This window comes from Phyllostomus hastatus, unplaced genomic scaffold, assembly GCF_019186645.2.
Source record: "Phyllostomus hastatus isolate PE091 unplaced genomic scaffold, TTU_PhHast_1.1 phas_scaffold_255, whole genome shotgun sequence".
Classification (NCBI taxonomy): domain Eukaryota; kingdom Metazoa; phylum Chordata; class Mammalia; order Chiroptera; family Phyllostomidae; genus Phyllostomus; species Phyllostomus hastatus.
The window spans coordinates 864,189-881,270 of NW_025334019.1; the positions used below are offsets into that span (position 1 = coordinate 864,189).

The 17,082-nt window shown below is 42.9% G+C and overlaps 3 protein-coding genes across 3 annotated transcripts in view; 1 reads left to right on the forward strand and 2 right to left on the reverse strand.

Moving 5' to 3' along the window:
* Positions 1–17,082, forward strand: part of F8 (coagulation factor VIII) — a 191,239-nt gene that overhangs the window by 156,928 nt on the left and 17,229 nt on the right. The gene's annotated exons all lie outside the window — the stretch shown is intronic.
* F8A1 (coagulation factor VIII associated 1) lies at positions 12,226–14,314 on the reverse strand. The gene is given in 3 exon segments (XM_045817370.1): positions 12,226–13,405; positions 13,407–13,940; positions 13,942–14,314. Coding segments are annotated over 3 exon segments (1,143 nt in total). The 5' UTR covers positions 14,278–14,314; the 3' UTR covers positions 12,226–13,132.
* On the reverse strand, positions 15,159–15,512 carry LOC123804933 (histone H2A-Bbd type 2/3-like). Its single transcript, XM_045817371.1, has one exon. It carries the CDS (start codon positions 15,510–15,512, stop codon positions 15,159–15,161), a length of 354 nt encoding a protein of 117 aa, XP_045673327.1.

Consider the following 17,082-nt stretch of genomic DNA (forward strand, 5'->3'; position numbering starts at 1 on the left):
TTAGGTTAGGGTATAAGCACTTTCAGGACAAACTATCTCCTTTTAACTTCTCCTAAAATATATACATCTCTTTTCTTCCTTTTGCAATAGCATTTTTTCTAAATTTCAAAACAGGAGCCATAAAAACAGTATTATTGATAATACAAAAATTATCTTATATACCTTCAGTAATTAACAGTTGGGCTGTATGTAAAAGGTTTGGGAAAAGTCTAAAGAACAAGTATAATTATTTTTTAAGATTTTATTTATTTGTTTTTGGAGGGAGTGGAAGGGAGGGGAAAGAGGGGGACATACATTGATTCATTGCCTCTCACACTCCCCCATCTGGGGACCTGACCCACAACCCAGGCAAGTACCATGACTGGGAATCAAACTGGTCACCTTTCGGTTCACAGGCTGGCACTCAATCCACTGAACCACACCAGCCAGGGCTAGAACAAGTATAATTATTAAGATTAGCAGGCAGGTAAAAATAAACATAGTTTAACATTAATTTGTAGGCCTTTTGTGTCAAAAACAGGGCCAGCTAAGCCCCTGATAAAATGCCTTCCAACAATGTTGGAGAGTCTTTCATGTCTTTTCCAATGGAAAAAAATCTCCTGGCTATAAGTCATGGTCTTTGAAGTTTTTGACTCCTGGAAGCACAGTGTGAAATATGAGTAATTTATTAGTCCATATAAGCTGGTTAATGAGTCCTTGATAATAATACAAAATGCCTCCTTTTAGCTAAGTTGATTCTTATGTCCCTTTATCTAGATTCATAGGGTGGCTGGTGATGATCTCATGAAGAGAAAGGCTATGTTTACCATAGATTTCAGGTTGAGGAGTACCATAAGGAGAGCTTCTGGTCAAAGGAGATTAAAAGCTTCTGAAAATTTACCCAGTTGAGTTTTAATTGTACCATTTGTATGTTCTACCAATCCAGACAACCAGGGGTGATAGGCACAATGAAAATACTGTAGAATAGGACAAATATTGCAAATAGATTGTATTATTTGTCTAGTAAAGGAGCCCCTCAGTCACCAATTCAGAAGGAACTCCTCAATTGGGAATTAATTTTTTTAAAAACTATGTACTGTCCTAGCTGGTGTGGCTCAGTGGATTGAGCACTTGCCTGGAAACCAAAGGGTTGCTGGTTTGATTCCCAGTCAGGGCACATGCCTGGGTTTCAGGCCAGGCCCCCAGTAGAGGACATGTGAGAGGCAATCACACATTGATGTTTCTCTCCTTCTCTTTCTCCCTCCCTTCTCTTTTGTCTAAAAATAAATGAAAAAATCATTTTAAAAACTTTTACTGTTGTGGCTTGTGTGGCTCAGTGGATTGAGTGCTGGCCTATAAGGCTAAGGGTCTCTGGTTCGATTCCTAGTCAGGGCACGTGCCTAGGTTGCAGGCCAGGGCCCCAGATGAAGGTGCGTGAGATGCAACCACACATTGATGTTTCTCTCCCTCTCTTTCTCCTTCCATTCCCCTCTCTCTAAAAATAAATAAATAAAATATTTTTAAAAATAATAAATAAAAATAATTTACCTACCATTGAAGGTGTTGCTCTCCTGCAAGGGAATGCCTCAACCCATACAAAATCATAACTAATAACTTTTTGTATTCTTCAGATGGTGGCATTTGGGTAAAATCCAATTACCATACCTCAACTGGACCTAAAGGAAGTAGGAAATGTCCTTGGGACCAATAGAATGATTGTCCAGGGTTATATTTGGACAGATAGAATATCTGCTATATACTTTATGAGCTACAGTAGCAATAATATTGTTCGCTCCATGAAATTATCTTTTAGGGCTCTAATTTTAAATCATCTATATGTTAAAGTACAGTGTAGGTAACTAAGCTCCTAGAAGTAAGATTGGCTTCTGATTGGGTCCAAGCCACATCTCTTTGTCTGGGACAAAGTTTCCCCCTTTTGTTGCCATGTTCTCTTTTCCTCTGCAGCTGCCCATTGGAACTATAAAAGAGTGTTTTTTATAGATTTAATAGAAAGCAAGGGGCATTCTCAGGTAATTTGGCTGTTTAATGCAGCCTATCTAGCTGTAGCATTGGCTAAATACTGTCCTTTTGTTTCCATGGTGGCAGCTTTAGAAAGCCCTGGAATTTTGATAATTGCCAACTATTTCAATTTCTGTAGGAAATTTAATAATTTTGCAATTTACTTTCCACTCTTTATGGGCTACCATGAGAAAATTAAGAAACCTCACTGCTTCAACAATATTCTAAAGTTGTGAGCAACACCAAAGGCATAGCTATTATCAGTGTAAATATTGGCTATTTGATCTTGGGCCAGTTGACAAATCTGAGTTAAAAAATTAATTAGCCTTGTTCAGCAGACCTTACTCAGGTAAATAAGAACTTTGTTATGTCCACCATGGAAGTTATTGCATATCCTGTTCAGTAACATTCATGTTTATTTTTCATAGATCTATCTGTAACCAAATTACATCAGCATTATCAAGGAGTTTCCCAAAAACCATTCCTAGGAACAAGAAGATGTTCAGGTCAATTTGATTTTAGCCAGACATATAGAAGCTGGGTCATTAATAAAAATTTGTAATCCAACTGTGACAATGTCCAGTCAAACCCAGGAATCCTCTAAGCTGCTTTCTTATTTTTGGAAGAGGAAAAGACAGGATTCCTCTGAGTATCTCAGGGTTAATTAGTAGTCCATCATTACATATCAGATAACCAAAATATCTTATCTGGGGTAAATAGAATCAGAGCATGTTCTTTGATATTCTATTGTATTCTTTGGGGAATCTAGTAATTTCCTATGGTATAAACTAAATTATGCACATATTGGATTAGAGTAGAATCTCTAAGATATTTAACATCATCTAAATTAGCTTTTAGTATCTAAGACAATAGTTGGGACTCTCCCATATATACTTGGGGCATTACTGTCCAAGTAAACTTGTAATCTTCCCATGTGAGAGCAAAGAAGTATACAAATAGAACATTATTATTATTATTATTATTATTATTATTATTATTATTAATTTGGCAAAGCTTCCCATGTAAGTTCAAGCATCTCAAATAAGCCTAATTAGTTTTAAATTTTTCCTCTATAAGGAGAGAGAATAAATCCTTGAGGTATTCCAGGGCCCCTTGGAATAACTCAAAATAATTTCTCAGTTTAAAACTTCTCTTAAAATTTAAACTTTGTGAAGATTTATCAAACAAACTTAACCAAAAGACCATAACATAAACCATTTTTGTAAATCTGGGTAAAATAAGCACATATTTTATAGTAATAACTTGAAAGGACATCAATCAAATTTAAACCAGCTCAAATATTTTGTCTGGACCACAGAATCCTGCTTAATCTCTTTAGGCCAATAAAATATTGCACCCTAGTAATGACATTTGGAGACAGGAAAAAGAAACACACTACACATAATATACAAATGAACACATCAAAACCATATACATAATCTGAATTACTAATTTCTGTAGAGAAGACCCAAGATTTTTCTCATTTACTTGATAACTTTTGAGAAAATTGCAAAAGGGAGGGAAGTTTCTAAACAGCAAGCAGGAAGACCTGTTGAGACTTTCAATAAAAGCTTCAAGGGCTGTGACTATGTGGTGGAAATAAAGGAAACCTCAATCTAAGGAATTAAGCAACAGGAGAGAGATTGCTTGGGGGGGCATTCTTTACAAACTTGAAACTTCCATAAACTTCTATAACCTTCACAACTTTCTATAAACCTTTTTATAACTTTCATATTTTCACAAACTTCTCACCCATTCAGAAATAACCATCTTTAGAACAATTCACTTTCTTCTTTTTCCCTCAAAAGTATTTCCATACCATGCCTTCTATCACCAAAACCATGCAATTTCTTTCCAACCTAACTTGTTTTTTTTCTTTCTGACTTAATTTAAAATTTTAACTTTTAGAAACCTCAATTTCCCATGATAACCAAAAATAAGTAGCCAGTATTCCCTAGATTGACTTTTATGAATACATTTCATAACCAATAGAAACATAGATTCTTCTATTGGCAAATGCACTCACTTTCAAGAAACAGACCTCTGACAAAGACATTTACTAACAAGACACTCATTAACAGCTACAAATTCACACCACAGTCTCTCTTCAACAAAAGCCAAAAGCAGGGGAACCCAAGACTTGTCTAGCAATCAATGTTTTAGCATTTCAAAATATCCAGATATCCAATAATTTTATTTTTTATTAAAGATTTTATTTATTTGTTTTTAGAGAGAGGGGAAGGGAGGGAGAGAGGTAGAGAAACATCAATGTGTGAGAGATACATTGATTGGTTGCCTCTCACATGCCCCCAAATGGGGACTCTGCCTGCTACCCAGGCATGTGCCCTGGCTGGGAATTGAACAGGCAACCTTTCAGTTCTCAGGCTGGCACTCAATCCACTGAGCCACACCAGCCAGGGCATAGATATCCAATAACTTTAATCAAAATTCACTAATTTAGAAAGGAATAGCTTAAATAAATTAAAATTGATGTGATCAGATATGGTTAAGGTTTTTTTCAACTTTTTTCGACAAGAATTAACCTTCCAAAAATTTGCATTTTAAGAGATGGTCCAGATAAGATATTTTGCAACACAGATGGACTGGAGAACATTATGCTTAGTGAAATAAGTCAGCCAGAGAAAGACAAATACCATATGATTACACTCACATGTGGAATCTAATAAACAAACTGAACTAACAAACAAAATAGACACAGACTTATATATGAAGAGCAGGATGACAGCTGAGGCAGGTGGAGTTTAGGAGGTGGAGAGATACAGCAATAAGGAAGAAAGACTCATGGACATGGACAACAGTGTGGTTAATTGAAGAGGGCGTATAAGGAGGCTAAATGGTAATGGAAAAATACAATAATTTTTTTTTAAAGAAAGTGTTTTTGGAGGCCAGGTACACTATATTTGCATTTCTTTTTTTTAAGATTTTATTTGTTTTCTTTTTAGACAGAGGGAAAGGAGGGAGAAAGAGAGGGAGAAAAACATCCATTTGTGGTTGCCTCTCATGCACTCCCTACTGGGGACCTGGCCTGCAACCCAGGCATGTGCCCCAACTGGGAATTGAACCGGTGACCCTTTGGTTTACAGACTGGTGCTCAGTCCACTGAGCCACACCAGCTGGGTATATTTGCATTTCAAACACAGACTCACAGATTTTGGTTTCAGAGTTGTAAAGAGGAGAAATGAGGTATTGGCATTTATTAGCTTCAGAAGCCTTCGGTTCAGAGACAGTCTGTACAATTTCTTATTAACTTTTTAAAAACATATCTGTCCTCTAGAAGCTTTTAATTACCAAATCAATATACACTTCTCATTCATTATTTAGTTTTAGAGCTGGCATTTTCTAATTTTGCATGCAAAAAAATTAATTTAGGCACCAAAAGAAAACTGCATTTGGGCCATTTCAGGTTGATATCACTCCTAGTTAAATCTTCCCATTTCTGTAAAGTACTTGCAAGTCAAGGCTTCCTACCAGGAGTATTAGTGAGGGCTAGGGTCTGGAAGTTCTGGCCTTGGAGGCACAATTTCTCAAGTTAATTTTAGTTTTATGTTGGGATCTGTAGAGCCTGTACTTCAGACTCTCAGAAAGCAATTCCAATTGAAAAGCCAAAGTTAAAAACCAGCCACTCACTTTTTCCTCTAGTCCTGCCTGAGGCTGGGTTCTGTCAAGGCTTAATCTTAGTCTCACCTCGAGGGTTTAAAAAGACAGCTCAAATAAGATCAGAGCCTCATCCTTTAAAACAGGGAAGTCTGGAATTCCAATTGAAACTCACCCAAGTTCACCCTTTGCAAACAAGGAGCTGGTGAGGCACAATGGGCCCCTCCTGGTACATAACATGAGTCTGGGTCTACAGGGTGGTCCTGGATGGGCTTCTTTGGAATCCTGCTGACTACGGCCAGTAAATGTCAATGTAAGAAACATTCAAACCCACAGAGAATTTTTGAGCTTATTTGAGCCAAACTGACAAGAATGACTAGGAAGCAAAACCTCAATGGATTGAGAAAACATTCCTAATATTTATTCTACGGGGGCTCCCTCCTTGCAAAGGACTTGGCTGTATCTCTATACTGAAGGTCACGGTTCCCCTCAAAGTGTCTTTCTGTACTTGTTTCAGTTATTATTGCTAATAACTAAACCACCTCAAAACTTAGTGCAATAAAAACAACGATCTTGTTTTATTCATGGATTCTGTGGGTCAGGACTTTGAACAGGGCACAACAGGGATAACCCGTCTCTGTTCCACAATATTTGGGGCCTCAGCTGGGACAATTAGACAGCTAGAGGCTGGATCATCTGGCAGTATCTTCACTTGCATGACTGGTGGTTGACGCTGACTAACCTAACTAGGATAGCATCTGAGGCTGTTGACTGAAGTAACTTTAAATGGCCTCTCCTTGAGGCCTGGGCTTCTCATAGCATGACAGTCTCAAGGTAGTTAGACTTTTTTTGAATTGTTGTTCAGTTACAGCTGTACCAATATTTCCCCCATTGTTCTCTCCTACCCCACCAACGCCTTCTCCCTCAGTCAGTCCCCACCCTGTTGTGCATTACCATCAGTTCTTTATACATGTTCATCGTCAAGGTAGTTAGACTTCTTACGGGGCATCTTAGGCACTCTGTGAGTGTTTCAGCTAACAAGATGGAGAATACATTACCTTTTCTGATCTATTCTTCTAAGTCACATGGTATCACTGCCAAGACATTCTATTGGATAAGCAAGTCACACATTCACCCAGATTCAAGGGGAAAAGACATAGACCCCCATTTCTCAATAGGAGTAATGTAAAGAATTTGTGGTCATTTTTGTAAAACACTACAAGAATCTACCTACTTCTCTCCTTTAGGATTCTGCTCCTTCTCTCATCCCTCCAAGCCTAGAAATGGTAAAACCATGCCCCCACCTTCCTACCTAGGACCTTTATTGAACTTTCCTCAAATTATCCTAACTTGAGTGTTACCTGTTTCTTGTTGGAACCCTGTCTCATACAGTAAATGGTGCCAGATGTAGCCCTAGGAAACAAACTTTCAAAATGGAATTCTAGGATTATGTTGCTAATATATTCAAGGAATGTAGGCATAATTTCCTTGCTTAGAGAGAAAGCTGGGTGTTGGGTAATCCATGACATATGGTGGCATCACAATTTCCCATTGCATCACTAGTTATATTATGGGATGAGTTACAGATGGTGAAGAAGACATTGGGAGATTAAATTGACAGTGACGTTTAGTCGCTGTGGCAACAAGTGTAGCACCACCTGATTGTAGAATGACTTTTCTTTTTATGGCATACATAGGGAAAATGAAATTAAATGGTGTGAATATACATAAAAAAGAACACCCATGAACATACATGGAGAATCAGGATACATCCATGGAGCTGTGGAGGAGTCTTCCATATCCTGTGGTTATAAGCAGATACTTGGACTTAAGACCAAGTCTAGGGGCTGAGCATATGAATTGCAGAGTTGTGGAGACAATTAAATGCTCAACCCCACAAGGTCTATTATGCTAGGGTAAGGGCACTGCTGGAAAGGAGAAGAACTCTGAGACCTGGTATGAGTACACTTAGGTAGGCATGGATAAGGCTGAGAATTACAAACCTCCATACTTCCCTGAACCTCCCCTACCTAAGAAGGCAACCTTTCCCCAGTCTCTGAAGCAGTCCTCCTTTCTCTGCATAAAAGTGTCTCAGTGACTACACCTGGAAGAGTTGACTAGCGACCCTGTTTGGTTATTATAAAACCCAGAAGAATCATGGGAAAATGACACATCATCACAAATTTAATCAGGTGGTGATGAAAAAAAATTGCAACTCCAGATGTAATATTTTCTCTGGAACAAATTAACACAGAACTAGGCAACTGATATGGAACTTTTGACTGGGAATTTTTTTTTCCTTCCAAACTATTTGCATTTATACAGCAGCAACAAGAGTAATATTAACTTTACTGTTCATGCCTCAGGTTGATGTCAACTTCCTTGTTCTTAATATAGACCGAAATTAGTCCAAACATCTTGATACCACACAAAACACCATACTGGTCCATAACATTAATGACAATATGCTGATAGGACCTGCTAAGCAGGAAATAGCAAGCAACCTAAATGTATCTATGATTAATATATTAATATACATACACACAGACACAAGTCACATATACAGATATACAGGGTCCCGCAGAAGTAAGGCCTGCTTGACTGTGGTTGGTAAAGTAATAATATGGGTGTAGTAATTTATAGTTTTAATTTCAACATTTCACCTACATGTCACATGGTGTGCTTAAGTGTGATACTGTTATGTTACAGAATTACATGCTTATGATTTTGTAATAAAAGATTTTGTAACAAAAAGGGGCATTATTTGTGCCGGACCCTATATATAATGTATGTATATAATAAGACTATCTTGTTCTTGACTTTAATGGGGATGGATCCCATATTTCACTGCTTAATATAATGTTCACTGTTAGTTTCAAACAAATACCTTTTATCATGTTTAAAAAGTTCCCTTCTATTCTTACTTTGTTTGGAATGACTGCAGAATTTCATCAAATGCTTTTTGAGCATCTTTGATACATATGATCACATTTCAAATTATACTTATACTCAATGGTGTGCTGGCAAATGTTTAACAACTGACTGGGGCAAAAAGCAGGGGAGCGGCTATTAGGGGTAAAGCCCTTATCTGTAGCATTTGCTGATCTATGATGTAAATATTCCCATCATACCAGGTCCCAAGCTGCTGGTATATGTCACTGAATGTAGATTTGGAACACATGAGCATAACTGGCTCTCACAAGCCAGTACTAGCAAGCTCCAGCACAGTACTGTGCTACATTCCTGGGAAAACTGCCCTCTGTCACAGTGTATTAATCATTTAAAACTTATCTGGATCTAATTTGCCTAATTTGTGAGCATCCTATTTAGAATTTTTCTATCTATACGAATCAATAAAATTGGTTTACCTTTTTCAGAGGCTCTATTTATCAGGTTTTGGCATGAAAGTTATACTGAACTTGAAAATAAAGTAGAAAAGCTTGTTTTCTTTTCCATTAAACTATTACTTCAAAATAGTTTAAACAATATAGTAATCATGGGTTTAATGAAAGTCAGATGGAAAAGCTGCTTGAGTTTTGTGCCTTATTTAGTGGTAGATACGTCATTATTGGCATTCTCATTTTGTTACCTGTAATTAATTGCTATAAATGTGTACATTGGAGTCCTATCTCCCTTACCACGCTATGTAGCTTTAGCTACATACACACATATATATCTCTTTTCTCCCCTTTATCAGAGTTAGTGAGTGCTGTCTATTCTTTTGGAAATTCAAAGAATCAACTCTTGGTCTAAAAATTGAACATAGACTTTTAAGGTGTTGTTTTACAATTCATTAATTTCCATTCAAAACTTTAAAAACTGTCTTTCACTTTCTATTGGTGTATTTTTGTTTCCTAGAATCTGCAGTTGAATGACTAGTTCATTTATTATCAATCTTTTTAATTGTTCAAGTAGTTTTCTGCCTTTTCCCCCCACCCCAACCCAACACCCCAGCCCTCCCCACCACTCTCCTGTTTCCACCCTCCCCCCATTATTGTCCATGTGTCCTTTATACTTGTTCCTGCAAACCCTTCACCCTTTCCCCCTGAAATTCCCTCCCCTCTCCCCTCTGGTTACTATCAGCCTGTTCTCTATTTCAGTGTCTTTGCTTGTTCATTTATTTTGTTGATTAGGTTCCTGTTAAAGGTGAGATCGTATGGTATTTGTCTTTCACTACCTGGCTTATTTCACTCAGCACAATGCTCTCCAGTTTCATCCATGCTGTTGCAAAGGGTAGGAGCTCCTTCTTTCTTTCTGCTGCATGTAGGTTGCTTCCAGCACTTGGCTATTGTAAATTGTGCTGCTATGAACACTGGGGTGCCTAGGTTCTTTTGGATTGGTGTTTCAGGGTTCTCAGGATATAATCCCAGCAATGGAATTGTTGGGTCAAAAGGCAGTACCATTTTTAGTTTTCTGAGGAAATTCCATACTGTTTTCCACAGTGGCTGCACCAGTCTGCAATCCCACCAACAGTGCACTAAGGTTCCCTTTTTTTTTTTTCACAACCTCTCCAACACTTGTTCTTTATTGCTTTGTTTATGATGGCCATTCTATTGCCAATCTTTCCTGTTCAATGATAAGGATAAAAGTTATTAACTACTCTCATAAAGGTCATTAGTTTAAGGTATTGAGTATGGTTGACACTTGAACAACTCAGAGGGTTGGGGTGCCCATGACCCATGCAGTTGAAAATCCACTTATAACTTAAAGATGGCCTTCCACATACATGGAATCCCAATTGCCAGTTGACCTTTGAACGATGTGGGTTTGAACTGCATGGGTTAATTGAAAATATCTGACTATAAGTGGACCAGTGCAATTTGAGAGCCAACTGTAGTATGTTCTAGGTTCAAGCAAAGGGGTGAGAAAACTAGAATCCATGGATTTGGACTTGTGTGCAACCTGCTTTTGTATGGACTGCGAGTTAAGAATGGTTTTTTGCATGTTTAAAGTTGCAAAAACAAAGAAAACTATGTGACAGAGACCATTTTTGGCCTGAAAAGGTTAAAATATTTCCATCTGGTCCTTTACAGAAAGTCTGTGGACTGGTGATCTAGACTAATAGCAGTAGAGATACCAGACAGTTAACATTATCCAGAACCCTTCCAACCCAGAGCTTGCCTAATTTATAAATTTCCATCGTAGTAATCTTCCTCCAGTGTAGTATTTCTCAAATGTTTTTATATCTTTACACCACTCACATACAAAATATTTTTCATAAGAAATATTTTTATCATAGAAGTTCCTCATAAAGGAGTGAAAGGGGAACCCCCAACACCCTTTAAAGGTCAGTGATTTACTGCCTCCATTTTTTAAAGATTTTATTTATTTTTAGAAGGACGGGAAGAGAGAAGAGGGAGAAACATCAGCGTGTGGTTGGTTGCCTCTCCACATGCCCCCTATTGGGGACGTGGACCACAACCCAGGCATGTGCTGACTGGGAATCAAAACAGAGACCCTTTGGTTCGCAGGCCTGTACTTAGTCCACTGAGCCACACCAGCCAGGGCTACTGCCACCATTTTCAAGTTTATATTTTAAATGTTAATTTTGAATTGTCAATGAATATTTCAATGATGCGGATCTTTCCCTCTGGTTTTCAAGTTAAAAAAAAGACTATGTCCTTTAAAATATTTTTGGTCATGTTAGAAATCAGTGTTAATTTTGATATTAAGATGATATGTAGCAAGAGAACTCTGTCAAAACCACTGAAATCCAACCTTGGTCCAGCTATCCCTACTATAAAATTTCTGAGGGACATAAATAAATGAGGCAATGGCAAATGGAAAACAATCTTTAGTGCTTCCTAAAATTATACTTCCTAAAATTATATCCAAATACTTGCCTCTCTGGTAATCCCCTCCATCCACCTCCTCAATGCAAGTTTAGATCGGAGGCCTAAGAAGGACTTTTCTTAAGCCCAAAATCAAATACTATCACCAGTCACATTACATAATTCTTAAGCATTCCTGTCATAATACAGTAAGGCAGCAGGCCAGGCTTGCAGCCCAGGGTGAGAGGAGTATACCAGAAAAAGCAAAAGCACAAAGGAGCATGCACCCTTACCACTTTTTCAGTAAACTGGACTAGGTTCTTTGGGTCCCAATAGACCTTTCGTGGAAGCCAAATGAGAACACAGGAAGCATAGCTCAACCTGTCTCAAATAGGTGTGTCCTGTAGATCCTTACCTATTGCATCCACACTGTTGAAACAGAAGTAGAAAAGAATACCCCAAAAAGTCCCACCCATTTTAGGGCACTTAACTCATAGTGACAACTGTCCACATATCTACTCCCCCAAAAAACTGCAAAACAAAAACCTACTCCCAAACTGTATCCTTGGATCTTATCCTAAAAGATTAGTACTGTATACAACTTCAGGTTAAAAAATGCATTTTCCCAAAGCTGAATGATTGAGAACCAGATTATACTCTGAAGAGTTCTTTCACTTTTGAAACTGTAAAGAAAACTGAATTTTAAAAAAGCAGCTAAGTGGGTTTGCATGTAATATTTGGACCAAAAAGCCTTAAAAATTTGGTGTCTTAAAATGGACGCCATTGTGGTTTTGAGGAATGACACTGGCTTACATATAAATAATCACACAACACCAAAGAACCATGCTGATTTTACATATTTGAGATAAACAAGAGTTGCAGAAAGATCCCTACTACAATTAAAATGGTCATGTGGATTAGAGGTACCTCTCAGAATAGAACATAAATGTGAATTTCAGTGCACACCTCACACAATTGGGTTGGGCCCCACACCCCCTCATTCCACCCCCCAACCTGACCTTAACCTAGATACATTTATACTGGTGTTGTCTCAATAAGGACCACATCACAAATTATCTCTGTAGATTCCTTGTCTGGCATAGCCCACACACTAGGCACACTGTCAATTTCAAATAAGTAAATACATCTCGAAACTAAAAAAGAACTGTTTCTGCTTTCTGACTCTTAACAGGTAGATGTTATACCCATTTTATAGATTAAGGACATCTAAACCACAAATTAGTATTGTAATGGCTTTATCATGGCCTTAGGGCTATAGCAATGGTTGTATGAATCAAATGATTCCCAGGAATACATATGGGGCAGATAAAACAAAGACATGGGTGATCACATAGCCAGATATAGAAATACACCGAGAAATTAGTCATAATTTTAAAAAATCACATAGCTTAAATATGTCGACAACTGTGCAAAATGAAATCCTGACAATGAAACGAAGATTGAGGGGTGGGGAAATGGGGCAGGGCAACGAGTGGAAGAGGAAATAGATAAAAGGATTCTCATATTTATATTGCAGTTTTTGGGAAGCGAGGCGTGTGTTCTATTCTGATCTTATCATATTGTCTTTTTCTCCCACTGCTGTGGGAATAAGTCTTTATGGTGGCAAGAGGAATAAGCTAAACCAAGGTAGAACTGCTGTGATCAATGTCTTTTATTTTCCCCCAAATGCAAAGGCAGATGCGTGAGGTCTGGTAACAGGCAAAAAGTCACCTGGTTAATGTGAGTCATCAGATCCCCTGTCCTGAGGGGGAGATGGTTTCTTGCAGAACGAGGTGAAGGAGGTGGTTCTGCTCGGCACTCAACAGTGGCCACATCTCCACCTGCAGCGATTTGATAGCTTCTGTGTCCTTTTCGTGGGTAGCCATGACCAAGGACTGGAGCAGCAGAAAGAGCTCCTCTGGAAGCTGGCCACTGGTCTCCTGCCCGTGGCTGTCGAAAGCCTCCCAGGAGTACTTCTCCAAGGTGTGGGCATGCTCTGGGAGGAGTTTGGCGGGCGGGGGGTTGCAGGAGCAGCAACAGTAACACGCGGGACACCTCGCAGCGTACCAGGATGTCTGAAAAGGCTCCCAGTACTGCGGGAGAGGGCGCGGCTGCAGAGCCCGCATTCGGAGGGAGCAGCGCGGCCTGCAGGGCTGGGGATGCGCCGAGTCCTTGCTGGAGGCCTAATGGCTGCGACTGTACCTGAGGCTGTGGCTGCGGCGGGACCGGCGGCAGCGGTTGCACCGGGTGGCTGCCGTGCTCCTGCGCCAGGCGTTGCAAGCGCGTGAAGAGCGCCAAGGCGCCATTGTAGTCGCGCGCCAACAGCTGGCAGGAGGCGGCGTCGCCGAGCGCGTGCAGCGCAGCCAAGGGCAGCTGGGGCAGCTGCAGGTGGGCGGCTCGCTGGAAGTGGACAGCGGCAGCGGCCGGCTGACCCAGGTCGCGCAGGGCGGCGGCCAGCTCCAGGCAGAGGGCGGCGGCGGCGGCCGGCTGGCCCAACTCAAGGTGCAGGCGCACAGCGGCACCCAGGGCGCTGGCAGCTGCCTGCAGTGGCTCCCTCGTAGGCGGCGGGGCAGACGAGGCGCTGGCGCGCGTCGCGTTCCTGCCGCAAGAAGAGGCGGGCGGCCTCGGTGAGGGCCAGAGCTTCCCCGGGCCCGTGGAAGAGCGCCTGATGGCAGCGCGCAACCGCCAGCTGGCACCAGGCCGCATAAGGCAGGCACTCCTGGGCGCGCAGCTCTCGGCCCAGTTGTCCGAACTGCTCGCCGGCCTCCGCCACGTTAGGCTTCCGCAGGAACCGCTTTTTTAGCTTGTTCGACACCTGGCGATACCTGGCCAGGAAGTCCCCGGCATCCGGTCCCGGGGCCGCGCCGCCCAAGCCGCTCGCGGACGCCGCCATGTTCCCAGCCCCGGCGCTTCCGGGCGCGCCTACGCAGCTCGTGGACGTGCGAGTGCTGGCGGTTGGCCCTGACGTGCCCTGCGTCTGGCTTAGGCCAGCCTTGCTACCTCGCTGGCACCGAAGCCCGGAGCCCCCCTCGTTGCCCTAGTGATATGCAAAATATCGGGTTCTTGAGGCGGGGCCTGGCCCTGCACCTCTGTTGCTAGGTAACAGCTTGTTTACCGGGGGTTGCTAAGGGTGTTTCCTAGCCTCTGTAAGGGATCGAGAATCAAACTAAACTTGTGATCCCACGTCACCGTCATTCCGATTTTGCATCTGTCTTGATTGCCTTCCACCCCCCACTCCTCAATCTTCCCTTCCATCCACTGCCCCCACTGGAGTCCATGCCAACCCCTTTGTCCCCTCCTCCATCCAGCACCCGAGTTGGCATGACACAGTCACCTTATCCCGATGCCTTAGTCACGGTCTGGGTACTCCACCCCAATGAATACCATCCTTCGGGGGGCTTTGATGGGCTTTGACTTGCTCAGAGGCCGTGGGGGAGTCTTCCTCGCCCCATCCTCACAGCCATCTCAGGCAGCCTCTCCCACCCAGGGCCACGGCCTGCACCGTCAGCCCCAGAGGCCGCTCCTCTCGCCATCCCTGATTCCACCCTCACCCACCAGCAGACACCACCCCCCCCCCATCCCTCCAAGGAGTTCAGGCCCTCAACCACCACGCAGACACAGTGACCGAAGCAGGCACATGGGTTTCTTTCAAGTGTAAGCAGTTTATTTTCAATGACTTTGCCCAAGGCACCAGGCAGGCACGGGCTACTTGGGCTGCGAACAGGCCTGACGCCCTGGGGCTGAGGCCCGGAGAAGCCATGTCCTGTTGGGCAGCTAGTGCCAGCCCGGGGCCACTTGGGAAATAGTGGTGTTCCCAAAGAAGACACTGAGCAGAGCGTTGTTGTGGATGGCCATGTCCACGAGCTGTGGGGTGATGCGCCTGCAGCCGCTTCTCTGGGCCTCGCTCCCTGCCAGCTGCAGGACCGTGGCGGTCAGGTACTGCACGATGGCCGCAAGGAACACGGGTGCAGATGGGGTCAGATGCTGGGCGTAGTGGCCTTCGCGCAGGAGGCGCTCCAGGTGGCTGACCGAGAAAAGCAGCTCAGCTCTGGCGGTGCGGGTGCGGGTCCGCCTCTGGCGACGGTGACCGTACCGGACGACCCCCCTACGGCTCCTTCGACCAGGCATGCTGGGCGTTGGGCGCTCTTGGTCCCACCGGCGTAGCTCTGCAGTGCGCTGCGGGGTGCTGCGGGGCACGGCAAGGTGCGGCAAGGTGCGGCAAGGTGCGGCAAGGTGCGGCAAGGTGCGGCAAGGTGAGATTGGGCAGTTGGTCCCAACCTCCCTAGATGGCTGGTACACAGGTTCCTACTGCGTATCCTAGCAACCACAGACCGGCCCCCTGGTTGGTGGAGGCGCACGGTGTGTGACACAGGCGTTCCATGAGGTCACCGCTTTCCCATTGGCCCCGGAGGGCCTGGGCCTGCCAAGAGAGGGCGCTGGCGGCGCCCCGGGCACGCGGCCCACCGGGCCCTCCCTTCGACGGAGCTCTCTCTTTCCACTGGACAGGAACGTTGTATGGAAAAAGCAACAGACGCGTATGGTCCCGTGGCACCGGGTAAACACTCGTGGTGTCGGACGGCCATCACAACTGTCTACTTCCACAACACTGGGGCCACCCAAAAAGAAACCCCTGTACCCATCAGGCAGTCGCTCCCCGCTGCCCGCCCCCTGCCCCGCTCCCCAGGCCAACAACCTCTCCTCTCCCCCAGAACCCAGGCTAATAGGAGCCTTCTTCCTGTACATAGAGGTGTGGCTACTCCAGAGACTTCCAGAGATGCCATCATACAATGAGTAGGTGGCCTTTTGTGTCTGGCTGCTTTCACTTAGCATAACGTTCTCGCCATGGTTCACTCACATGCCAGCACGCATCAGCACCTGAGTCTTCCATTGCGTGGGTGGACGACGCGCTGTGCACCCGCTCATCAGTTGACGGGCATTTGGGTGATTTTCACCTTCTGGCTGTTGTGACTAGCGCTGTGGTGAACATTCCTGTACAGGCTCCTGTTTGAACACCTGTTTTCAGTTCTTCTGGGTATATATCTAGCAGTGGAATTGCCAGGCCAAAAGGTAATTCTATGTTTAACGTACTGAGGAACCGGCCAGCTGATTTCCACAGTGGCAGTGCCATTTTGCACTCCCAACAACAGTGTATGAAGGTCTCACTTTCTCCACATCCTCACCAGTACTTGTTGTTTATTGATTTATTGATGATACCCATTTTGACAGGTGTGAGGTGATAACTTTTTATGGTTTTAATTTGCATCCCTCTGATGAGTGGTAACATTAAGCATCTTTTCATATGTCTATTGGCCATTTGTATGTCCTCTTTGAAGAAGTGTCTATTCAGGTCCTTTAACTATTTTTTAAATCAGATTGTTTGGGTTTTTGTTAGTTTGAGTTTTTTTGGTGTTGACTTTTGTAAATTCTTTTTTGTAAGATTTATTTATTTATTTTTAGAGAGGGAAGGGAGGGAGAAAGAGAGAGAGAGAGAAACATCAATGTGCGGTTGCGGGGGGCCGTGGCCTGCAACCCAGGCATGTACCCTGACTGGGAAGCGAACCTGGGATACTTTGGTTCGCAGGCCGCACTCAATCCACCGAGCTACACCAGCCAGAGTGATTTTTGTAAATTCTTTACAAATTTTGGATATTAACTCCTTTCAGATGTATCACTAAATATGTTCTCTCATTCTGTGGGT

Excerpts from the sequence above, each read along its gene's own strand:
- LOC123804933 (XM_045817371.1), bottom strand. The coding sequence starts at position 15,512 with ATGCCTGGTCGAAGGAGCCGTAGGGGGGTCGTCCGGTACGGTCACCGT.